Source organism: Mustelus asterias, chromosome 16 (assembly GCF_964213995.1).
Source record: "Mustelus asterias chromosome 16, sMusAst1.hap1.1, whole genome shotgun sequence".
Taxonomy (NCBI): domain Eukaryota; kingdom Metazoa; phylum Chordata; class Chondrichthyes; order Carcharhiniformes; family Triakidae; genus Mustelus; species Mustelus asterias.
This window is the reverse complement of record NC_135816.1, coordinates 47,062,859-47,088,506: the sequence shown is the minus strand read 5'-3', so window position 1 is coordinate 47,088,506 and position 25,648 is coordinate 47,062,859. Positions and strand designations below refer to the sequence as shown.

At 41.5% G+C, this 25,648-nt stretch overlaps 1 protein-coding gene across 1 annotated transcript in view; it reads left to right on the top strand.

Annotated features, from left to right (window-relative positions):
• The window catches only part of cdhr2 (cadherin related family member 2), a 135,799-nt gene that overhangs the window by 91,758 nt on the left and 18,393 nt on the right, over positions 1 to 25,648 (top strand). The window contains exons 18-27 of the mRNA XM_078231042.1: positions 5,722 to 5,791; positions 7,135 to 7,755; positions 11,629 to 11,700; positions 13,320 to 13,369; positions 15,398 to 15,555; positions 17,112 to 17,214; positions 20,138 to 20,226; positions 20,339 to 20,422; positions 21,514 to 21,591; positions 23,327 to 23,387. Coding sequence (XP_078087168.1) covers positions 5,722 to 5,791; positions 7,135 to 7,755; positions 11,629 to 11,700; positions 13,320 to 13,369; positions 15,398 to 15,555; positions 17,112 to 17,214; positions 20,138 to 20,226; positions 20,339 to 20,422; positions 21,514 to 21,591; positions 23,327 to 23,387 — 1,386 coding nt within the window. The remainder of the gene's footprint in view (positions 1 to 5,721; positions 5,792 to 7,134; positions 7,756 to 11,628; positions 11,701 to 13,319; positions 13,370 to 15,397; positions 15,556 to 17,111; positions 17,215 to 20,137; positions 20,227 to 20,338; positions 20,423 to 21,513; positions 21,592 to 23,326; positions 23,388 to 25,648) is intronic.

Genomic DNA, 25,648 nt, shown 5'->3' with positions numbered 1-25,648 from the left:
CTAGCAGCGAGTCACACGTACTTGTTCATTAGGTCATTAACCTTGAATTACAAAGACAAGTCCAAAGCATAATTATCATTTAAGACCTCACATTTGTAAAAGTTGACAGTAAATGGACTTGCAATAAAATTGTGTCTTCGCTAAAAGTGAACTGGAACAAGAATTAAAATAATGATAAACTGGGAGAAATCACAGGGGGATTTTTAATTTCCGAAAATGGATGAGTTTAGGTTGAGTGGGATGTAAAAATGTTAAAACTCTAAATACCTGCTCCATCTGCCTTCAACCTGCCAATATCCAGTTCTAACAGATATATGGGACATGGTGGAGATGGTGCTGGTTTTGAAGAAGACAACCCACCGTCCCACAAGAGGTGCGTTGCTCATTTAAATATTATAATGAGGCTGCATGTCTCAGATATAACTGATAAACAGACTTCCTAAGCCTTCAACACTGCTCAAATCTTCTCATCTCTTCCTAACCCTGCTAATTTCTCCTCTGACCTCTGATCTTCCCTCTGCTCCAGGTGCTGATCTTCCCCTGAACCCAACCTCCAATTTTTCCCTCTGTTCTGGATCCCAATCGTCCTCCAATCCCAGCTTCCCATCCCCCTTCTGGCCTCTCATCTACTTCCTACCTTCCTCTTGCCATTCCAACCCCTCCCTCTGTCTTCTTTATTCCCCAGCTGCAGCGTGATGCTGAGGGCCCATACCTACTCCACAGCCATCCAATCTTACAACCTAGCTGGCTGCCAGAGGGAAATGGAGATGAGAGATGATAATCAGGCCCTGTGGTTGAAATTTGGCAGGATCTGAGGGAAAACCTGCTCTCCTGGGTTTTCCCACTGCAAAATTGCAACACTCCTTCTCAGCCCCTGAGATAAGACCATAAGACATAGGAGCGGAAGTAAGGCCATTCGGCCCAACGAGTCCACTCCACCATTCAATCATGGTTGATTTATCGGAACGGTAGATAAGATCGGAACGATACAATCAATTGTATGTACTGAAACAAAATCATTTGCAGCATTGAAATAGAATTTTACAAACAAAAAACCTGTCACATAATCAGATAGAGAGACAAAGACAGAAAATGGGAAAATAGTTCATGTCCTAATTTTTCAGTAGGATGTCAAATACACTGGGAATTGTGAAATAATTATGAAAATGCTGGAAAATCTCAGCAGGGCTGGCAGCACCTGTGGGGAAAGAAAACAGAGAAACAGATAGCTGGTTGGTTACGTTGAAAAGAGATTTTTTTTAAAAAGAGGTGACACTTAGGTCATTTAAAAGAAGCAAAGAAACTAACTTGGAGCCCACACATATTTGCAAAAGACAAGCTATAACTGAACAATTATTTTAAATTGTTTTTTAACATGTCATCTTATCTGAGTCATAGAAATGTACTGGATCTCTCGACTTTGAACAGACAGTTCATGACATGACCTCAAATTCAACCCAGCCCAATCTCCAGTTAAAATAGGAACTTATACTGAAACTTAGCCATCTAAATACAGTGCTAAGTTAAAACTGAAGCCTGTGACTCAAAAAGAGAATTGTGGTTAAAGTGTAACATCTGGATTACTGGTAGGACAACGTAAATTGGATAATGAGTTGATGAAATGACAGGAAAGATAGCGTAGCAATTAATGTCCAGCTGGATAGTGATGATAACAAGGATCAATACTGGGACTTGTAAGTTTTATAGTATTTATAAGTAACCTTTCTGCTGATACCAAGACGTGTGGTCAGTCAGGATGTTTAAAGGAAACTAGTGATGGGTCAGAAATCCACACGAAAGACGTGCTGGTTAGGTGCATTGACCTGAACAGGTGCCGGAATGTGGCGATTAGGGGAACTTCACAGTAACTTCATTGCAGTGTTAATGTAAGCCTTACTTGTGACAAATAAATAAACTTTACTGAATAGCAATTAGTTAGATGAATTACGATGGTGTTTAGTGAAGGCAGCACAGTGGCACAGTGGTTAGCACTGCTGCCTCACAGGACCAAGGACCCGGGTTCAATTCCCAGCTCGGGTCACTGTCTGTGTGGAGTTTGCACGTTCTCCCCATGTCTGCGTGGGTTTCCTCCGGGTGCTCCGGTTTCCTTCCACAGTCTGGTTAGGTGCATTGACCCGAACTGGCGCCAGAGTGTGGCGATTAGGGGAATTTCATAGTAACTTCATTGCAGTGTTACTTCTGACTAATAAATAAACTTTACATTACTGCATTTTACAACAAGAAAATTAGAATAACCTGAATATCAGAGACACTTAGGGTAAGATATTCTGGCCCATCCAGCTGACGAGATCTTTCAGTCCCACCAAAGTCTGTCCCCATGGTGGGTTTTCTGGTAGTGGGCTGGGCAGGGGCGTGCCATGCAAAAGCCCGTAGACTTTGCCAGAACCGGAAGATCTTGCTGGTGTCGAATGGCTCACCACATCCATTGGAGGAAAACCTGCCTTGCGGTGGCCAGAAAAATCCTGGCTTCAGAATCAGATCTCCTTTTGGCACATACTAGAGCTGTCTCTTTGAAAGTGCTGACCAATATGATTCCAGATCCCTAGCTTTCTGTCATAACTTTGTAAATTAGTCATCATAAAGTACATATCCAGTTGCCTATTGGAAGTTCCTTTGAAATCTGCTTGTAACACTCCTTCAGACAGTCTTTTGTGAAATTAATAGACCTCTACGTGCAAAATATTTACTCTTTATTTTGCCTCAAGTTCTTTAGCCAATTATTTTAAATCTATGTCCTCTGATTACCAACCTACTTATCAGAAGAAACTGTTTCTCTATCAAAACCTATCACGATTTGAATACATTGATTACATTTCTCCTTAACCTTCTTTGATCTAAGCAGAACAATCCTAGCTTCTCTGAGCACATGGTATATCTGAAATCTCGCATCTCCTTCATCATCCTGGTGAATCTTCCATTCACCCTCTTAAAGATATCGGGTGGGATTTTACGGCCTCGTTTGTCCTGAAACCACAAAATCCTGCCCAAGGTTCACGGACCATCCCACGCTCCACCCCTCGTCCTCGCCAATTCCCGTGGTGGGCTGGTCGGTAAAATTCCGGCTGTCCTTCCTAATGTGTGGTGGTCAGAATTGGACACAACACTTCATCTGAGACCTAATCAGCGGTTTGTAAAGGTTTAACGGAACATCCTTGTTTACTTATTCAATATTCCTATTGATGAAGTTAGGTAACCGATAAGCTGTGTTAACCACCTTATCAGGGATTTGAATATGTACCACTAGGCCCCTCTAATCTTGAACATCTCAACATTATACCATTAAGACTCTGCTGTCTCTCCAGGTTGTTCCTCCCAAAGAGTATTACTTCACATTTATCCAGATTAAGTTGTATCAATATCTGATTGCCCATTTCACCAATCTACCTAAGTTCTTCTGAAGTCTGCTGATATCCCCCTTGCTGTCTAGTACAATGCAAAGTTTTGTATCATCTGCATATTTTGAAATTGTACTCCCAAATTCCAGGAACAGGTCATTTATAGATAAGATAAGCAGTGATGTTGATATTGATCCTGGGAAATCCCAGTACATTCCAAGAGCTTTTGCCATCCCCATCCTTGCTTCCCTTGGAAATATGGGATGCAATGAATTGCAAGCACAATTCTAGCTTGGAGGGTGAGACTTGGTCGCCACTACTGAGACAAGGCTGCATGACTGTCAACATGGAGAATGAAGTATACAAGGTTATAAGATGGACAGGAAAGATAAGTGGCAAAGGCAGGTACATGAAGTTAGGTTAAGATCAGTCATGATCTCACTGAATAGTAGAACAGGCTACGGGCAGCTAAATGGCCTACTCCTGTTTCTATGTTTCAATGCATTCCATCTGCATGTGGTGCTTTATCAACTTTGAGTGATATGTATCTTTTTTGCACCTCCATTCTATTTATTTTCATCCTATCCAATATATTTACTCCATCCTTTTCTACCGTGGCATTGACTTCATCCTCTTCTTTGGTGAAGACAAATATAAAGTATTCTTTCAGCAGTTCAGACATGTCTTCTGCCTCCACAAGAAGATTTCTATTTCTTAATTGGCTCTCCTACCATTCCCTACCGTATCTTTTTAATTTTTATCTGTGATTTTTGGGTCCTATTATGTGCTATCGTTGTATGCTATAAATATATTTCAATTTCACTCTCTGCACTCTTTGTTCACATGGCTGGATTTTACAGCCCCTCCACTGGGTGTTTTCAGTGGGGGAGGTGGGGGCACGAGTAACATGTGAAAGTGGCAAGTCCACCAGCTTACCGCCCACTCTTGAGCTGCTCCCCCCCCCCAATACAGTAATTGTTAAATCAGCAACCCACCTGCCATATTTAAACAAATAATTAAGGGTCAATCAAGCATGTTAACAAGTCACTGGACCCAGATAATATGCTGCCTATGATATAAAATGGTTGGTAAAGGCAGGCCGTTTATAAAGAAAATTGTCCCCAGATGTTGCCGCCTCCCTTGTTCCTCCCACTTGACCTCAAGAACATCCCCTCCAATCCCCCCCTCACTGACCCCTCAATCGGGTTGCCCGATTCCAAGACCTCCAACTTAATGAGTACAGACACCATGGTTGTCTTCTTTGTCAGTCTGCATCCAATCCCAGCAGCGCCCACCACTGAGCTCTGTTGGGGCTGCGAGAGCTGTCGGCCAGTCAGGCTGGCAACCCTCAAGTTCCACTCTCGGCCCATCTAGCCTGCCGGCAGCATGTTATGACTGCAGGGTAGGATTTGTTTGATGCATTGACTGCCAGCAGATCCTTGCGGCAGGAGAGGTGTAGGGGGTGAGGGGGGTGGTGGTTGCGGGGGCTGGTGGGCAGGGGGGTGGGGTTGGTGAGCAGTCACGTTACTCCCCAGTAAAATCCAACCTTGGTTTCTACTGTATTTAGTACCAGATTTGTCATTAAATTCATATTTATACTTTATCCCCTACTTAGGGCAGCACGGTGGCACAGTGGTTAGCACTGCTGCCTCACAGTGCCAGGGACCCGGGTTCAATTCCAACCTTGGGTCACTGTCTGTATGGAGTTTGCACTTTCTCCCCGTGTCTGCGTGGGTTTCCTCTGGGTGCTCCTGTTTCTTCCCACAATCCAAAGATGTGCAGGTTAGGTTGATTGGCCATGCTAAATTGACCCTAGTGTCAGGGGGATTAGCAGGGTAAATGTGCGGGGTTTCGGGAATAGTGCCTGGGTGGGATTGTGGTTGGTACAGACTTGATGGGCCAAATGGCCTCCTTCTGAAATGTAGGGATTCTATGATTCCTTTCATCGTTCTTTACTTTATGTTTATGATGCCATTTTGTTCCCCCTTGTGTAAAACTACTTGGTTTGTACTCAAACCATCTTCACCTTGAATGCCTGCCATTCCTCATTTATTCCTTCTCACCAATCTTTGATTCCAGCCCACCTGTGCTGGATCCCTTCTCAAATAATCTAAATTGGCTCTCCAACAACTGGCTATGTTCACCTTTCATTTTTTTTTGTCCCTATCGTAACTGCTTCACACCTAACTCAGTGGAGATTGGTAGGAGGTTTGATCAGGATGAATTACAGCCTGGTTGCTCATCTTAGAAAATTCTTTAGAATGGTGCAAGTTGTTTGCGTACTTCTTTAGAGATGAAAATATCTTGTGCAGTAAGGAAGAAAATTTGCATATTTTAAAATATCCTTTTCCCTTAAAAACAACAGGATGAAAATGACAATTCACCAATATTTACTGAGTCTGTCTATAATGCCTCTGTAATGGAAGACACATTAGGTAAGCTAAGACTTTGAAAGAGCAACTATATGGAGCAATTATCTTTGTTATTAACTAAATTGTGTGTTTGTGTATGAGAGCATATGTTTCCTGCCCTTTCCCTTGGCCCTCAACCCTATTGGCTTGACAACAGATTAAATTTGTGGCTTGCAAGATGGAGTAATATGTTGCAACTAAATTACTCTAAAACATTGAATTGAAACTATAATTGTTTTGGATGGTTGCAGTTCCAATAACTAAAGGCAGAGTTTCACATAATGATTGATTTGCCTTTGCTGAACAGTGATAGTTCACAAAGGCATATAAGGACTGGTGGACAGGATTCTTCTGAGCGCAGTGGATATTGTTGAGGAACAACATTAACTTCATAAAAAGACCTGATTGGAGAAACAGGTGACTTACCAATTGGTACATGCACTGACACAGTGGTGGGCAGCATGCGGCCCACCAGAGTTCTGAGTGCAGCCCACGTGACATTTTGTTGATGGTGCTCACATGTAGAGTTACCAGATTCCGCTGGTTTCCATCCATGTGGCTTTATTCCCCCAGCAGCACTACTAAGGTGATCTGTTTGTAAAGCAAGGCCACATGAAGTGAGGTATGTGCTGATTGCACTCAACATTGACTGTGAGAGCTGTGCGCTCCCTCTGAGTCCAATCAAGCATAAATATTTATTTTGTTTTTATATTTGACTCAAACCTCGCAGATGCCCAGTGCTCCTCCAAGTACCAGTGAGCTTGGCTGACCCTGCCACCTACTGCTGCCCAGACGTGTCTGTGTGGTGACCACCAGAATGTCATATCACTGGAGAGTTGATCATTGTATATATTCTGAATAAATTATCACCGGTTTATTTTACCATTCTATTTGTAATTTAAAGATTTCAAAATAAAAAGTAAGCCTTCAATGAAATGTTGTTCAAAAAAATGCAACATCTTAACATTAACACAGTCAGTCAAGGAAAAAATTAAGGGCGGCACAGTGGTTAGCACTGCTGCCTCACAGCGCCAGGGACCTGGGTTCGATTCCTGGCTTGGGTCACTGTCTGTGCGGAGTCTGCACGTTCTCCCTATGTCTGCATGGGTTTCCTCCGGGTGCTCCGGTTTCCTCTCACGGTTCAAAAGACGTGCTGGTTAGGTGCATTGGCCATGCTAAATTCTCCCTCAGTGTACCCGAACAGGTGCCAGAGTGTGGCAACTAAGGGATTTTACACAGTAACTTCATTGCAGTGTTAATGTAAGCCTACTTGTGACACTAATAAATAAACTTCATAAGCTTCATAATGTTAGCATCCCTTTGGGCAATATCCTCATCTTTCTCATTTGTTCTCACCATGAATACAGGAGCCTTTGTGACATTGGTTCAAGCGACTGACAATGATGCAACAGAAGTCAACAACCGAGTGATATACCGTATTGAAACCGGTAGCACTGGAACCTTTCTAATTAGAACAATGTTAATCAAGAAAGCCGATCCAAAACAGTACCAAGGAAACATTACTGTTGATCCAACAATAGCACTGGACTATGACAGAGGACCAAAATCTTACACTTTAGGAGTCAGTGCCTCAGATTCGGGATTTCCATCTAAATCAGCATCTGCAACTGTTTACGTGACTGTGCTGGACATGAATGATGAGACTCCTGTACTAGATACAGGTTCAATGAAGAATTTGAATGTTATGGAAAACACCACCCAGCTTGGAATAGTGAGGAACATAACTGCGAGTGACATTGATACAAATCACTCATTAATTTATCAACTGATTTCAGTGGTTTGTTTGAAATCTGAAATTATTGATGTTCAACCAGATGCACCATGCCGATACTGGTTTGGACTTTATGACAATGGATCACTCTATGTGAATGAATCTTTGGTCATTGACTATGAGGAGTATAATCAGGTGGACATTACAATTCGTGTCACTGACCTTTACACTCAAAAAAATAAACCATCTTCTACTGGTAAGACAGTCTTCTAATGCTCAAGTGTATGCGCTTTTCTAAAATGTATTTTTACAATTCATTTACGGGATGTGGGCATCGCTGGCTAGGCTAGTATTTATTGCCCATCTCTAGTTGCCCTTCAGAAAGTGGTGGTGAGCTGCTTTCTTGAAATGTTGGAGACCCTGAGGTGTAAGTACACCCACAGTATGGAGGGAGTTCCAGGATTTTGACCCAGCAACAATGAAAGAACAGCAATATATTTCCTTGTCAGGATGGTGAGTGATTTGAAGGGAAACTTCCAGGTGATGGTGTTCCCAGGTATCTGCTGCTTTTGTCCTTCGAGATAGTAGTGGTCATCGATTTGGAAGGTGCTGCCTAAGGAACCTTGGTGAGTTTCTGCAGTGCATTTTGTAGATGGTTCACGTGGCTGCCATTGTGCATCTTCTACCTCTTTGAGACAATGTTATTTTTGGAGGGATCATCTTTTCAATCTTGCCTCTTTATTCTCCAAGGGAAGGAACAACCATTTTGGAGCCATTTCTCTTTGGCCCTTTGCAGTTTTCCTCTTGGAGTAGTTGTATACTGTTCTGATTCAATCATCTAATTTCAGCGGCTGCTGTTGTTGCATCTGTAAAGGTGCAAGTTTTCCACTCCACTTTTGTAAATGACTATATCGCTACAATTTGGATGAAGATAACATCAAGACACAGCAGTGCTAAAAATATAGCCCCCTTCCCCACCCACCCCTACACACTCCACCTGCCCATCTAGATTAGATGCTTTTGCTGCAGAGATTACTGGATTTCCAAGGTATTGATAAGCTGCCATATTGATTCATTCAAGTACTAGTGCCTTAATCGTGCAAAGGGACTAATGCCTGTTTCAGGAATTGGCATTGCCAATGTTTTTGGTCTTTCCCAATCTAGCTGGTGGCACATTTCCAGCTTGTGACATAATTCCACTTCTGGTGGCAAAGCAGCAACCCTAGAGTCTCTTACATGTGTAGTATATCAGGAAGTAAGAGCTCTATTCAATTTAATACGTCTCTAATAATTGTGCCATATTTCTGATCATTGTAGCAGAGGTACAATGGAAATGTTTTAGTACAGAAACTGAGAACCAAAATTAGCTTTGGCTGTGTCAACTCCACCAAGGTTCAAAACCGCAGTCAACCTGCTTCTCAATGAGAGTAACGTTGTGTTGGTTTTGATCAGTCACCTAATATCGACAGAACACCTTGGCCTAGGAAACCAGCAGTGCGTCAGCGTTTTTCAGGTCCTAAGTGGCTGCCTGACTTTCCAGTATGGCAGGCAAGAAGGACGCACTCACTACCAGCTGGGAATATGCCAGTAAAGACCCAAAGCATCGGCATGCAGCGTGTGGTGAACCATAGATGGTTACCACTATGGGTACTGAACCATAGATGGTTATCACTATGGGTACTTGTACATATGTTACTCTTGTTACTGTTGGGGTTAGGGTTGGGGTGTTCCACCTGTTGGTATTGTTCTGTGGTACACTCCGGTTGGCTCCGCCTACCTATAGGAGTATAAAGGTCACTGCACTGCCTAGTGACCCTTTAGTCTGGGATTGTATTGTTATGATGTGGAGATGCCGGCGTTGGACTGGGGTAAACACAGTAAGAAGTTTAACAACACCAGGTTAAAGTCCAACAGGTTTATTTGGTAGCAAAAGCCACACAAGCTTTCGAGGCTCTGAGCCCCTTCTCTGAGCCCCTGAAGAAGGGGCTCAGAGCCTCGAAAGCTTGTGTGGCTTTTGCTACCAAATAAACCTGTTGGACTTTAACCTGGTGTTGTTAAACTTCTTATTGTATTGTTAAGCAGTATGCTCCATTCTTGTTACTAATAAAAGCCTTTATTTCCCGGGTACGATACAGCCTCCTGAGTGAATTAATTGCGCATCACAGCGCCCATTCCTGAAACAGGTATTAGCCTTTAGCACAATGAAGTCTCCAGCACCTGTTTGAATTAATATGACAGCTTACGAATGCCTTGGAAATCCGGTAATCTCTTCAGCAAAAGCATCTAATCGTAGTGGGCAGGTAGAATTAAAATCAGAACCATAGATTTAACAGCAATAATAAAACCTGGCTGAAACTGGGGCAGAAGTGGAAAATTAATATTTTAGGCTCTAATTAGGAGAGAGAGAATAGAGGTAGGAGTTGTGTTGGTGAAGGAGGCAATATATATATGGGAGTACAGATATAGTCAAAAAGGTTTAGTATGGGATACCTGCATGTTTGCTGATATTGCTGTGCCAGTATCCAGTATTGAAGTTCAGTTGCAACAGCTTGAAGATCGGTTATCCGGAGCCTGCAAGGGAATTTGAACTGACAGTCTGCATCAAGAAAGTTATGGGCCTTGACTTAGAGATTCCACCTTGCATCAACCTCACTCTGGAGGTCATTGGCAGCTTCGCATACCTTGGATCAACAATTACCAGCAAACCTGTCCCTTGATGCCTAGATCAGCTCCACAATTGCCGAGGTCACGGTTGCCATGTCAAAGTTGGGAAGTTGGGTGTGGACCAGCATCAAAATAGCCAAATTCCATATGTACCAGGCTTTTGTTGTCAGCATCCTCCCATACAACAATGAGGCATGGAAAACTTACCCAAGCCAAGAAAAGCAGCTGAACGACTTCTGCCTCCACTACTTCAGACGAATATTGGGCATTTCCTGGCAAGACAGAGTGCCAAATATGAAAGTACACCAGCATGCAGGGATCCCCTGTCTGTTTACCCTCTTGAGTCAGTGGTGATTTCCTTGGCTGGGTCATGTGAGCTGAATGGATGATAGCTGCATCCCCAAAGACATCTATATGATGGGTGACACCACATCAAAAGGTCACCCACAAATCTGTAATACAAGGACATCTGTAAGCAGGAGCTCAGGTTAACCAAGATCTGAGTCAATGCATGGGACGTCCTTGCTGCTAAGTAGAGTCAGTCAGCAAGGGCATGGAAAATACAGGGGACAATAGAAATGACCAGATGGCAGAAAAGAATTGGCTGAAAAGAAAAATCATCAGCTGACCTTGGGCCAATGCTATTTATCTGTGCCAGCTATGGAATGGGCTGTCACTCATGAATCAGCCTCTACGTCCACAACAGATGATGCTCAATCCAGAAGTGACATACACCCTAGATGAAATCCATTGTCTCTTGAGAATGATGGAAGCCATTATCATGGTTGGAGGTTAAAGCTAAGAAAGGGATTATTACAATAGTTATAGGCCCACTAATTGTGGGAGGGAAATGGAAGTTAAAGGCAGCTCATCGAGTAACATGATAAGTAGAGTTTTACAGCACAGAAAGAGGCTATTCGGCCCATCGTGTCTGCGCCAGCCATCAGGCACTTATCTATTCTAATCCCATTTTCCAGCACTTGGTCCGTAACCTTGTATGCTATGGTGTTTCAAGTGCTCATCTAAATTCTTCTTATTCAGGAGATTTTAATTGTCCACTCAGTCATTTGGTACAAGGAGCAAGTACATCTTAGAATAAGACCTTTTCTACATTAAAGGCACAATGGAAATATTATTGTTGCTGTTAACATTGCTGAGAATGCAGGTTTCTGCTAAATTATTGATCAAAATTTTTTAGTAATTTCTAGTCATTTCTAGTCATTTGCCAGCTCCAATTGGACAAGGTGGCCAGCCAGATTTCTAAGGGGCCTCTGCCACCAATACTTTTCAGGCTGGCTAAGTTTTATTGATTAGGAAATTGTGAGATTTAACCTGCATCCTGTCACATGTACTGTCTCTTCAAAAAAATTATCTTCAGCAGCTTAGTTTAATAAATAATTTGGAATTGGAATTTCCATATATAAAACTTGACATTTTAATCATGGGCATTTTTAAACATCAACAGGCAAACTTACAATCAACATTGTGGATGCAAATGACAACGCACCTGTGTTTCTTGCCTTTGAAAGAGTATCTGGTATGTCATCTTATTTTGAAATAACATTGTACAATGTTACTAAATGATAATTAATGCATTTGTGCAAAGGCTAGTTTTGCTTTATGACAAATATGTTAACCATTTATTGTTTATTGATATTGTCATCATTTTAAGGTCCTGTAGTCAAAACTGGTGTTATCAATGATTACCCACAGCCATGGTGGTCTGATTGTTTCACCACTTTTGTTCAAGTTACTATTGAAACAATGAACTCTTGCTTCTCGCTGGGCTGCAAGTTACTCAGGCTGCTTTAGGCAGGCTGACTGATTTAAAAGAATGCCAATTTCTGCAGTAATTGGCTGCATTTCCCATAACTCTACTGAATTCTACAAAAGGTGTTAATTGTAACCATATGCCGCTGGCACATGATGATGACACAAGCATAATACCCAGGTTCTTCTCCTTATTAAACATCAGATAATATTAATTTGTACTATCTCTGATGTCTAATTTATTCAACTTCTAGCAGGTAAAGTTTGGGAGTCATTTTGACTTGGTGGAAGATGGTGGTACCTGCCCCACCCAACTTTCCTTTTCACTCTAGTCAATCTAAAGGAAAATTATACCATGAAGGATAGGCAGCCAATCCACCATACCCTGTATTCTGTGGAGCCCCTATGTGGAAATTATTGTAGGTGTAGTGATCTTTTAGCATATATTGTCATATTAACAGTTGCATGTGTTACTGGAATGTGGACAACACTGGTGAAGGACCGTTTATTGCTCATCTTTAGTTTCCCTGAAGACATTAAAGTCAATAGTTGTTATAAAAATCCAACAGCTTTCACGGTTAATTTTCTGGTGTGAGTGCAAGTTTGCACTGGTTACACCTGATTTTTACCAGGTTCAGCTGACATTAATAACAGTTAACAATGTCAAAATGGAGTTGGCAGTATTCCCACCTTGTTAACATACTCGACTGTGTCTGGCTCTATTTTGAAAGGAGCCTACCTCTGGTTGTCCAAAGTGCCTACCTGGTTCAGGTGATAGGTCTTGGAGTGATCCTCAATGTCACACAAAAGTAATCCGCTCTCCTGCTACCCTGGAAGTCCTTCCCAGTCTGGACTTTATCTTCCCAATGCCTGCCCCAGGCCCAATTTCCCGGCTTTAATTAGCGAGGTGCATTGGTGTAATTGGTTAATCAGGCAATTGAGGTTGGCCTGTTAGAATATGAACTCTCTGATTAAGGGCCAAATTGATGAGCCAATCAGGGAGCCCCTTGCTTTGTACTTAACCAGGAGTGTCAGTTCCTCTGGCACTCCTAATGTGGACTGCTAACTGAAAGCACTCTGTGTGTTGTTGGCAGACATATAAATAAAGGGATTTTGGTGAAGGGACTTCTGCCTCTGAGGACTTATTACAATAGGCACATCTGTTTGACACACTGCAACATGCCTAACAAATTTAGCCGGGGTGGCAGCCTCTTTGCTGCAGGGCAGGACCAGCGGTACTCTGTCTGTTGGTCACCCAAAAAAAATCAAAAGTGACCTTGGTGACTGTACAATTGGAGGGCCACTAAGGAAAATGTGTTGCCTTTTTAAGATACATGAAACCGTTTTTTGAGATGCAGTAACTATTTGAATTATCTTGCATTTCAGTTATCGTACCAGAATTAGCACCAATTTCTGCTGAAATAGCAACCGTTAAGGTACGTCAAACTTACGATAAATGTTGTTCACCTTTAGTGGCGTACTGTGAGTAGTAATAAGCATTGGTGTTGGTCTAGAAGTAGCACTGCACCTGCAGTGGAAGCACCACTCTGAAACTGGTACAGATTTATGATTACCCTGAGTCTTCACAGAGTGTTTACCTCCCACATTTGTTGAAGCCTTTCCAATACCAAACCTGCACTAGCACGAAACATACTCTCGTACTAATCCAATACAACTATGAATCCTGCTTAATTTGTGGGGTAAAAAGGTAAAATAGACACGCAGATTATTTCTGACATTATTATCATTCAAATCCAAAGGAATGGTGCCCACTTTCACTGCATTAATATACTGTGGTGTAAAGCTCTTTTCTGATAGACACAGGAAACAACACTTTATAATGAAATCTGTGCTATAAAGAGGGCCCTTGGCATGTGGCCTGTTTTAAAGAGAATCTTTTTCATATTGGAGGTCTGAATATGTTACAATTACCAACTACTATTGTAGACAGTGGAAAGAAAACAGAAATTGTCAGCAGGTCTGGCAGCATCTGGGAAGAGAGTAAAACAGAGCATCTGATTTTCTTTCCATTGATGTTCACAGATTGATTGTTAAACTGCTTCTTGAGAGATTTGTTTCCTAGCCTCACTGTCACTTTTATTTAGTTTGAAATTAAAAATGTTGGCAATATTTTCTAAGTCAATAGAAAATGAATATGGGCTCAGTGAAAAATCAATAGCCAAACTTGCTATCATTTTGAGCCACTGGGTGCAGATCAATTTCACCCCTGAAAGGTTTAGAAGTTTATAAAGAATGTAAGTCTCAAGTGTTGACTTCACAAAGGATAATAAGCTTGAGCTATTAATCAGGGAAGGCAAATAAAGAGATTTAAATGTCAGAGGTGTTGTTTGAGAGAGAGAGAGAAAGAGAGAGCATTATGATTAATGAAGGGTAGAACTCCCAATTGGCAAAGTCCACAATCATATGCTCAATGCACTTGAAATTATATACTATTGTCATACAGGCATTAAACTATTTGTTTGAAATGTTTGTTTTAAACAGGTTAATGCTTGTGCAAAATAGCATTCACAAGAGTAATGTGAGCATATGTGCATTAAGTATATGCATACTTCACTGACTGGTTTTGTCCTCTGACATAAAAGGTTGGTAGGTTTGAATCAATGAACAAAGATGGATTTGTTAGATTGAAGGATATTTTTCATACTTAGAAACATGTCCTAACATACCATATTTGTGATACTTGTCAGCCTGACTTGTCCTCTGTAGGATCAGTGAAAAGTGCCAGTTCATGAGACAGATCCGAGAATAAGGTTCCATGACAACGAGTCAAGGGGCCTGCATGAAGACTGTTCAATTCAATTATCACTGCTGCATATGCTGGCAACAAAAGGATATAATTTTGTAGAATCATAGAGCAGTCTAAAACTGAAGGAGGTCGTGCGAGCCAAGGGTGCGACTCTGAAGAACACTTCAGTCAGTTTCACGCCCAAAGTATTAATCCAATTCCCTTGTGAAGGCTACAATTGAATGTGTGTCCACAACTCCATCAAGCAGTGCATTCCTCTTGATACATAAACAATAATTTGGTTCTAAGGCAATTACTTAAATCTGTGACCTCTGGTCATTGACCCTTCAGTCTGTTTCTCTTAATTTGCTCAATCAAAGTTCTTCATGATTTTGAACACCTCTATCAGATCTCGACCCTAACGAGAAAAAACAACTCCAACTTCTCCATTCTATTCACATAACTCATTGTGGCAAAGAGTTTACAAGGCCTGCTACATTTCCTGTTGGGTTTTACTCATCTCAGCTGATGAATATTCTACAATTCTTGAATCCCCATCAAGTATCCTAATAGTAACTAAAATAGAGATTTGAACTTGATCCCTAGCAGTTTCGCATGGGAAGGCTAGTGCCTTATTAGTGTAGCTACTGAGGGAACTATTGAAATCAACTGTCGGTAACAAATCAGATGTAAGTTAACGCAAAGCTTTTCTTGACAGGCAAGTGACAATGATACTGGAAAAAACGCAGAAATTAATTTTGTTGTCACAAAAGTTCTCTTCATTTTTTCGGATGATCAGCCACACGAAACATTGCCAGATGTATTTGAAGCTTCAAGAGCGACCTTTGTTGGTGGTGAATATACAGCAACGATCAAGTAATGTATATTTCTTAATATTTCATATAACGAGTGATCGCAAGACAATGATGCACATTGTAAAACCATATCAATACGACTATAATAACAGATAATTATTGGTGGGGCAGCTAAACCATTCTTATGTTGTTAAACAATCCACATTAGATTTTCTGCACTAGGCCCTGCTGCCATTGAACTGACATACAGCTGGTGGTCAGGAGGAGAAACCTGGCAGGTGTCCCTCCAGAACCTTGCTGGCTTTCTACCCTGGGATGGTTCTGTGGGGTGGGATAAGCTATGACAGGAGTGGTAAATTCAAACAGGTGAACACTTCCTTTCAGTCTATGTGGGGGGGTGTCCATTTTTGTAGACAAGTACAAAATGCAGTAAACTCTCCTCAGAATCTGAGTCAATAGAAAACTGAAAATACAAAAGTGGTGTTAATAAACATAAGGTCACCTGTAGCTATCATGCAGCACATGCTGGTGCATGCAACAAAAGTACTGTCCAGCTGTGGTCTGAAATTTGGCTTGTCCTTCTTGTAGGAATGCTACAATGCCTATCTATGAGGATAGCACTGTAGAGATAATGTCCTTGCAGCCATGTCATGAACAACCATTTAAATTTCAGCAGCCATCAAACTGTGATACTCCATCACTTGCTAGCATCTTGAATTTCCTTTCTCTTAATTTTTCCCAGTTTTTTTCTCAATCCGGTGCATCACCTTGGCAAAATGCTGATAATGGCTGGAGGTGCCTTTGAGCCTCTCCAAAGATTTATAGAACCTTTTATCATCTTATTGTGATATTTCTCATTAAACATTCTCATCACTTTGAAATTCACCGCTACACAATTCTACCTTTTCTATGTTTAAGTCCTTCCCTTGATTTTGCTATGACTGTTTGAGAAATGACAAATATTGCTGCCTCACAGCGCCAGGGACCCGGGTTCGATTCCTGGCTTGGGTCACTGTCTGTGCGGAGTTTGCACCGTGCCTGCGTGGGTTTCCTCCGGGTGCTCCGGTTTCCTCCCACAGTCCGAAAGACGTGCTGGTTAGGTGCATTGGCCATGCTAAATTCTCCCTCAGTGTACCCGAACAGGTGCTGGAGAATGGTGACTAGGGGATTTTCACAGTAACTTCATTGCAGTGTTAATGTAAGCCTACTTGTGATACGAATAAATAAACTTAAATTATCAGGCCATGGGTCTATGTACAAAAAACACTTAAATTTATATATTTTCTTAGTCATTTATCCCACCCTTCCCTTAGTGTTACAGCTGACCTTGATATGATGCCAGCAGCAAACAGTACATGGAGATCAGAGACCTGAACCTTTTATTTTTTATTACTGTTCAGGATTCTTTACAAAAGTTACAAATTCGGAATAATAATTATTTTAATTTTAATTGGTCAATCAGTTTATTAAATATCATTCTTGTAGTGAGATCTTTGAATTGCTGTCATTCTTCTTAACACATACAGTAACTTACAGCCTCAGCAGATTTTCTTATTGAGTGATTTTGAACTACCTTGCCTAATGATTTTAAAGTGGTCCTTTGTTATTGTTTTCTAGGATTAAATCTTCGCTGGACAAAACATTAAGGGGACAATATAAGGTAACCATAGAAGCAAGCGATGGAGGCAATCCCACTTTATCTGCAACAAGTTACCTAGATGTAAGTATTATAAAAAATATTCAGTTTGCTATGATATTCATGTCATCTTTAATGCATTTTGAATGATTAAATTAGTTAATAAAGTTTCTCTTGTTGAATAAACATAGAGTGCTGGTTAGTTTGGCTCAGACAAATAAAACTGTGAACAACTTATAATGTCTTTTTATCCTGGTGGTATTTTATGAAGTGCAAAAAAAAAGCAGACTTGGCTTGGTTCCCAAATAACATTGACATTTCAGCTTAGGTTTTCCTCCTATTTTCCTTCTGGTTTGCAGTGCAGTTGGAGGCAGATGAAGTGGGGAGCCAGCTTACAGCAATTTCTTGCCTGTCCAAAGCACCATCAGAATTATCCTCTCTCTCCCTAATTTGAGTGACCTGTGGTTTCTGTAACATTGGTTCCCAAATACAGATCCCATTTAAATGACTCATTGATATGCATTACTCCATTTATCTTCCTGACCTCCTTTGTCTCACTTCAGAAAATACACCAGTATAAAAATGGCACTTTGAGTTGCTAGGCAGTGGGAGGCCATTTTGATTGTTGCGTTGTGTTAGTTTAGGCCAAACTTTGGGAGTAAAACCTGTTCTCTTCAGCCTTTTGGACCTTTAATCAGCTAAGAGATACTCATTAATTCTCAGATTGTATCCTCTAATTTTTGGTTCTGGCAGTTGTTGAAAAGGGACCTTTTCAAAATCAGCCCATTAGTTTTTCAATGCTCTAATGCTTTGTTATTCGAGCTTCCAGTTTCTGTCATTCCATTTAGTCCTTATATCAACTTGAAAGGGCTTTAGGGGAGAAATTCAGCATCAGTGCAACAGTTTACAATGTGGCAATGATGAGAAATTTAGAAGGGCAATGGCCTGTACTCATCTGTGCATGAACATGAAATATTGCTAAATTTATCTTTTTTTAGGCTGCCCTGAGTCTTTGAAATGAGTTTCCAGCATTTGTTGAAAGCTTTGTTTGCTTTACTTGTCAATTCTAAACAGAACATGCATTGCGCAAGTTTTGACTAGATTTCCCAGATCTACAATGGCCTAACCAGTAATCTTAGGGGCAGCTGAACAAACCTGACTCCACATTAATACAGTGAATTGCTGCTGACCCAGGGTAGCCCTCTGCTTGGCCACAATTCTCCCAAATTGGGACTAAGTGCTCATATCAGTAAGTAAAGCCAGTGTATTTCCCTGGCAGCGTCTTTCAGGTGTGATTAACCCACCTGAAAGGTGCAAATAAGCCCACCCTGAGAAACCTGCTAGCCAGTCTGGCAGTTCAGAAAAGATCTCTGTGCATGGAAATGTTAACCCCTCCCCTCCCCTGCTGACCAGGGGAGCACCACCAACCTCTCAGCAAAACCCACCCACCACTCAAATAACAGGTCACTCCTCCCCCCCCCCCCCCATGCAGGCATGAGGGTTGTTACCCAACCCCCCCACCCCCACCAGCCCCCCCCACCCCCACCAGCCCCCTTCCTCACCTCAGTCCCATTCCCCCCTCAGACTTCCCCTCAGCCCCTCTTCCTCCTCATAACTCACTGAGCTCCCCTCCCTGCTCAGACTCCCACTCATGCCCTCCCCTTCAGGCAAGATGCCTTGGCAGTGCAATGGTGCACTGCACCCCTGGCACTGACACCCTGGCCTGGTGTCTTGGACCCTGAAAGTGTCAAGAAAGTGAGTCCAGTGGCCATTTTCCATCTGCCACTGTGAGGCTGAAGAGGATGGGTCCCCCTAAAATCCTGGAGGTTGGTTGGGCTTGGGTTGGACTCAAGGAGTTGACCTTGCCACTCTCCCCTGGGATAGGAGTCTCGTGACTGTACTGCCACTTCCAGCCCTAGCAGACCCGATGATCACCCTGGCATAGTGATTTACCAAATAAACCTGTTGGACTTTAACCTGGTGTTGTTAAACTTCTTACTGTGTTTACCCCAGTCCAACGCCGGCATCTCCACATCATGATAGTGATTTCAGGCAGCTCTGTAATTAACATCTTTACTCCTGCCCATCAGCCATAAATATTTTAAGTGGCTAGGTCATGTTAATCTCCATGCCCCCTGGAGAGCTGACAGGCCTTTAAATCACAGCAGCTCTCCATTCTGCAGCAAGGATTTCCCTTTCTCTCTGCCAGAAGCTGCAGGTGTGAGCAGACCCCTTTGAAGTCCTCTGACAGAGAGGCGAAGCCAATTTTACTGTGAGAGGGGGAGGGTTCCCCTCTCCACAGCTGTTCACTCAGCCTGAAAGTACTCATACAGCTTTTATTTGAATTCACTGAGCCTTCGTAGAAAGCTGAAACCTTTGAAACCCTCTCTATTGCATTGAAAACCTTTGATCACAGTGCAGTGCTTTGAAATAGACTTTCATTCACAGCTTAATTGATTTCTACCCAGGCTCCAGTCAGCTGTGTTTAGTGATCTTTCCCTTCACACTTGAATGCATCTCAAGTACCTCTATTGTTCCTAACCACAAAGTTCACAATCATTCTAAGCCTGATTGACAGCTGTGGTTTGTCAAAGGGAATAAGTGAAACCTATACTGGTGGGGCAGGCCGGGAGCATAACGACTCTCGCCGGGAGCTAGCGGGCCCGGAGAATCCCTCCAGGTCTTTTCCCTCCCCACTTTGTCTTACCTAATTATTATGGCCAGCTTAAAGCTGGCAGGAATTTGCCAGGCCCTCATCAGTGATGTACCTGAAGTTGCACAATTGGTCCCCTTGCTGATCTTAAGATATTGTGCCACTAAGACGTATGTCACATGTACTTTGTTGATGAATATGGAACTGCAATAGTAAATGCCGACAGTACAGTCAACCTGCTTTATGAGAAGACATCATGAAGGCAGGATGAGAATGGAAAATGGTGCAGAATTGGGTAAAATAATCACAATTGTTGTTGCATTTCTTGTGCATGTTATAACACTTTTTTTGTAGCTTATTACAGTGGATGAGAGTTACAAGACCCGGTTAGAGTTTAGTCTAACACCTGCAGGCGTTCAGGAAAATATGGATGACATAATCAAGTAAGCTATTAAGTCTCTTCTCAAAATAGATGCTGGTTACAGTTACATGTAAGTAAGTATTGTATTTAATTTCTTGCAGATCCTTCAATATGTGTTTTATTCTGTTTTATAGGAAACTTCAAGAAGCCACAAATTCAAAACCACTTGTGGCAGGTGTACATGTTGTCAGCAATACAAAAGTACAAACATCCTCCAGGTACAGTATTGATATTCACGTACTCTTTCTGAAAAAGATGCATAATTACCTAAAGGGTGGCAATGGATAGTAACAAGTTAATTGGAGGTTGAAGATGTTTACAAAAAAAAGTTAGATGGTTGAATTTTGTTTTGACATGTTTCGTATGTACTTGACAATACATATCAAATGTACGCAGAGTTAGTTGTGTGAACATTTTGACAATATACGCAGAGGGACCTGGGTGTGCAAGTCCACAGATCCTTGAAGGTGACGTCACAGGTGGAGAAGGTGGTGAAGAAGGCATATGGTATGCTTGCCTTTATAGGACGGGGCATAGAGTATAAAAGTTGGGGTCTGATGTTGCAGATGTATAGAACGTTGGTTCGGCCGCATTTGGAATACTGCATCCAGTTCTGGTCGCCACACTACCAGAAGGACGTGGAGGCTTTGGAGAGAGTACAGAGGAGGTTTACCAGGATGTTGCCTGGTATGGAGGGGCTTAGTTATGAGGAGAGATTGGGTAAACTGGGGTTGTTCTCACTGGAAAGACGGAGGATGAGGGGAGACTTAATAGAGGTGTATAAAATTATGAAAGGCATAGATAGGGTGAACGGTGGGAAGCTTTTCCCCAGGTCGGTGGTGACGTTCACGAGGGGTTATAGGTTCATGGTGAAGGGGGGGAGGTTTAACACAGATATCAGAAGGGCATATTTTACACAGAGGGTGGTGGGTGCCACCACCTTGCCTGGCAGCGCACCACCCTGGTGGTGCGCTGCCAGGCAAGGTGGTGGAGGCGGACACCCTGGGAATGTTAAAGACTTATCTAGATAGCCATATGAACGGAGTGGGAATGGAGGGATACAAAAGAATGGTCTAGTTTGGACCAGGGAATGGCACGGGCTTGGAGGGCCGAAGGGCCTGTTCCTGTGCTGTATTGTTCTTTGTTCTTTGTTGTTCTTTGACAAGTTGAGATGTCGAACTTGCATTTATTTTCAAAAAACTATATATTTTAAATTATATAACAATGTGATAAAAATTGTGTGAACACATCTTATCATTTCAATATTGTGAAGATGGTTTGTGACTATCAAATGACAATTTTCTTACAGAAAAGTGGCAAAATCTATTATGGAGGTGTATTTTATATACAACAATGGAACAGCAATTCCTCCTGAGAATATCGTTAGGTACGGCTTATGTGCACTTCTTTTGTCATTTGTGTGTACTTAAAGTTAGAAAGATATTCCACATAAAGGGGGAGAGACGGAGGGCGGGGTTTTTTGAGCCCCCCCATAATGTGTTTCATGGCAGTGGAGGTACCGCCACTGTCAACGGAGTTCCATCTTTTATGCACCCCCCCCCCCCCACCACCGGGAAAACCACGCTGGGATGAATTAGATTTATATTTTAAATTAATATTTATGTGGTTATTACCATGACACACAAGCAATGACTTACCAAAATCTACATCACATGACTCTTCATCCTCTTATAAAGAACACTCACCTGATGAAGGAGCAGCATTCCAAAAGCTTGTGATTCCAAATAAACCTGTTGGACTTTAACCTGGCTTCTTATAAAGACTTCTTCTTATAAAGAAAGATGAGTTTGGGCTTGAGTTTCCACTTTGAGTACAAATGGCAAAATTATTCCCACAATTGTGCCCAGTTTGAGAAGTATTTTTGTTTCTTGAGTTTCTGTTCAAAGTCATCTGCATATCTCTGCATAGCAAAGTCTATTCTGAAATTTAAAAAGAGCAAAACGTTTGGTAATTTCCCTCATTATATTTCAATGGCCGTGGTTTGATTAATACAGCTGAAATGAGTTTATCACAAAAAGATTTTTAATCACATTATCAATCCATCATGGATTTTAATGACTAAAAATCTGTTAAAAAAATTAGAACAGTTTGCTAGTTACATTGGGGTACGGTGTAAAATTACTGTGTAAAACTTAGCAAAATGAGAAAAAATGGTGTTCAAAAGCTTTTCAAATGTGCCTATTAGTGCCCTGGTGCCCAAAGAAGCTACTTAATCTTCAGAGAGTCCTTGAAGGCCAGGAAATGAGAACAATTCATGAGAACTCCCAATGGTGATTAATTTATTCTGGGGTCAGGGACAGTTTTGAGAGTTGTGGTCGCATCACATGTGCTTTTCCTTAAACTAGTTCAGAAATTGCAGAAACTCAATTTAAATGATATAATTTGCACTTGAAATTTCTGCAATCATTTTTTGCTGATTTTGGGCGAATTGCAACAAAACAGCACAAGAATATAGAAATTCTATCCCTTATGTTTCCATAGTGCCTTCTCGCATACGTACACCCCAAAACACTTCATAACCAGTGCAATCAAATATCCATTCAGCAGCTACTTTGCTTGCAGCATCAAAAGCAAATGAATAAATGACCAGTTAATCTTTATTTGGTTGTGTTATTTGAGGGAGGTATGCTGGTCGGGCATTGAGAAAACCCCTTGTCTTTCATTGAACATGGTCATTGGATCTTTTTATGTCCACTAAAACAAACAATTGTTTCAACATAACTGCGGGGATTGTAATTTTGTTCTGTGATATTTCTAACACAGCGTTCATATTAAATTTTTCCATTTCTTTCTGTTCTTTCTTTAATGCTATTTAGCATTATCACTAAGTTACTGACCTGTTTAATTAATATCCTCATCATCAATGTCAATTAAACAGGTTAGTGGCATTACAGGTTTCACGCTATTTATTTTTCTGTTTAACATGTGCATAACTGACAAATCTTCCTGTTGTCAAGAAGGCAGACTTCATTCAATGTCAGCATTGTCAGGATTTTACTGTGGTTGTCACCAATCACTTCATGATTGTGATTTAACCACTTTGTATCAATCAGTTAATTTCCAAATATAGCTCACTCTGACTGTGATTTTCTCCTTTGCAGCATTCTAGAGTTTAACCCTGAGGCTGTTACGGAACTGATAGATCTTGGTCTTTTGAATATTGTAAGTACTGAAATATGTTTGGAAAATAAATGAGCACAGAGAATTGTTTTGACCTGTAAATTGGATCTGTCAAAATTTGACATATTGGGAGTGTGACATTTCCAGTCATGAGTTATATAACAGAGGTATAAATGGCATAAATAAGTCTTTTTCCGATTGGCAGGCAGTGAGGTGGGGTACTGCAGGGATCTGTGTTAGAACCACAGCTGTTCACATTATATATTCATGATCTGGAAGAGGGAACAAAATGTATTATCCCCAAATTTGCAGTTGCTACAAAGTTGGGTGTGAGGGTGAGCTGTGAGGAGGATGCAGAGATGCTTCAGTGTGATTTGGACAGACTAAGTGAGTGGGCATCTGCATGGCAGGTACAGTATAATGTGGATAAATGTGAGGTTATCCACTTCGGTAGCAATGATAGGAAGTCAGATTATTATTTGAATGGGTGTCAATTGGGAGAGGTGGATACTCAGTGAGACCTTGATGTCTTTGTGCACCAGTTGCTGAAAGTAAGCACGCAGGTACAGCAGGCAGTAAAGAAGACAAAATATTTTGGCCTCCATAGTGAGAGGATTTGAGTATAGGAATTGGGATGTTTTACTGCAATTGTAAATGGTGTTGGTGAGGCCACACCAGGAGTATTGTGCAGTTTTGGTGCCCTTATCTGAGGAAGAATGTTCCTGTTATACAGGGAGTGCAGTGAAAGTTTTTTGATTTGGTTTGATTTATTATTGTCACATGTATTAACATACAGTGAAAAGTATTGTTTCTTGCATGCTATGCAGACAAAACATACCATTCATAGAGAAGGAAATGAGAGAGTGCAGAAAGTAGTGTTACAGTCATAGCTAGGGCGTAGAGAAAGATCAACTTAATGCAAGGTAAGTCCATTCAAAAGTCTGACAGCAGCAGGGAAGAAGTTTACCAGGTTGATTCCTGGGATGGCAGGTCTGAAAATTGAGGAGAGACTAAATTGGAGTTTAGAAGAGTGAGAAGGGATCTCATAGAAACTTATGAAATTCTAACAGGATTAGACAGGGTAGATTCAGAAAGAATGTTCCCAATGGTCCAGAACTAAGAGTCATAGTTTGGGGATAAGGGGTAAACCTTTTAGAACTGAAGTGAGGAGAAATTTCTTCACCTAGAGAGAGGTGAATCTGTGGAACTCACTACCACAGAAAGTAGTTCAGGCCAAAACATTGTGTGATTTCAAGAAGAAATTAGATATAGCTCTTGGGGCTAAAGGGACCAAGGGATTTGGGGAGGAAGGTGGGATCAGGATATTGAATTTGATGATCAACCATCCCAAGTTGATTCTGGGATGGCAGGTCTATGACATAAGAAGAGACTAACTCAGGTAGGATTGTATTCACTGGAGTTTAGAAGAGTGAGAGGAGATCTCACAGAAACTTATAAAATTCTAACAGGATTAGACAGGGTAAATTTAGAAACAATATTCTCGTTGGTGGGGATGTCCAGAGTAAGGGTTATAGTTTGAGGATAAGGGGTACACCTTTTAGGACTGAGATGAGGAGAAATTTCTTCACCCAGAGAGTGGTGAAACTGTGGAATTCACTACCACAGAAAGTAGTTGAGGCCAAAACGTTGTGTGATTTCAAGAAGAAATTAGATATAGCTCTTGGGGCTAAAGGGATCAAAGGATATGGGGGGGAAGGGGGGATCAGGATATTGAATATGATCAGCCATGATCATAATGAATGGCGGAGCAGGCTCGAATGGATGAATGGCCTATTCCTGCTTTTATTTTCTGTTTCTACATATTCAGTTGCCTGAAGAGCAATAATATTGATTTTAAAAAAGGCAACCTACGTCAGTCACATTTGGGCTTATTTTCATTTTGGTGAGGGCAGAATACTGGCAGGAACTGGTTGGCTGTCTGTTATACAAACTCGATGGAAATGGAAATCGGGTTGTTGCAAAACCAGGATCTGATCTGCTACATAAACAAAGAATGCTGGAAAAATTCAGAGGGTCTGGCAGTATCTGTGGGGAGAGAATACAGTTAAAGTTCATGTCTGTTTGACACTTCATTGGAACTAAAAGCGAGGGAAAATGAATTGGATATTTTAGTGTAGCTGGGAGAGACAGCAACAAATATGTAGCAAACACAGGAACAAGGGACAGATGGCCCAGAGTTGGGGCGGCGGGGAGGGGGGAAGGAGGTTTTTTGCGCTCGAACAAAAAATTGCTATTTTAACTCATCCTTGGCCTGTTGCAATGCTCCGATGCACCCAATGCAA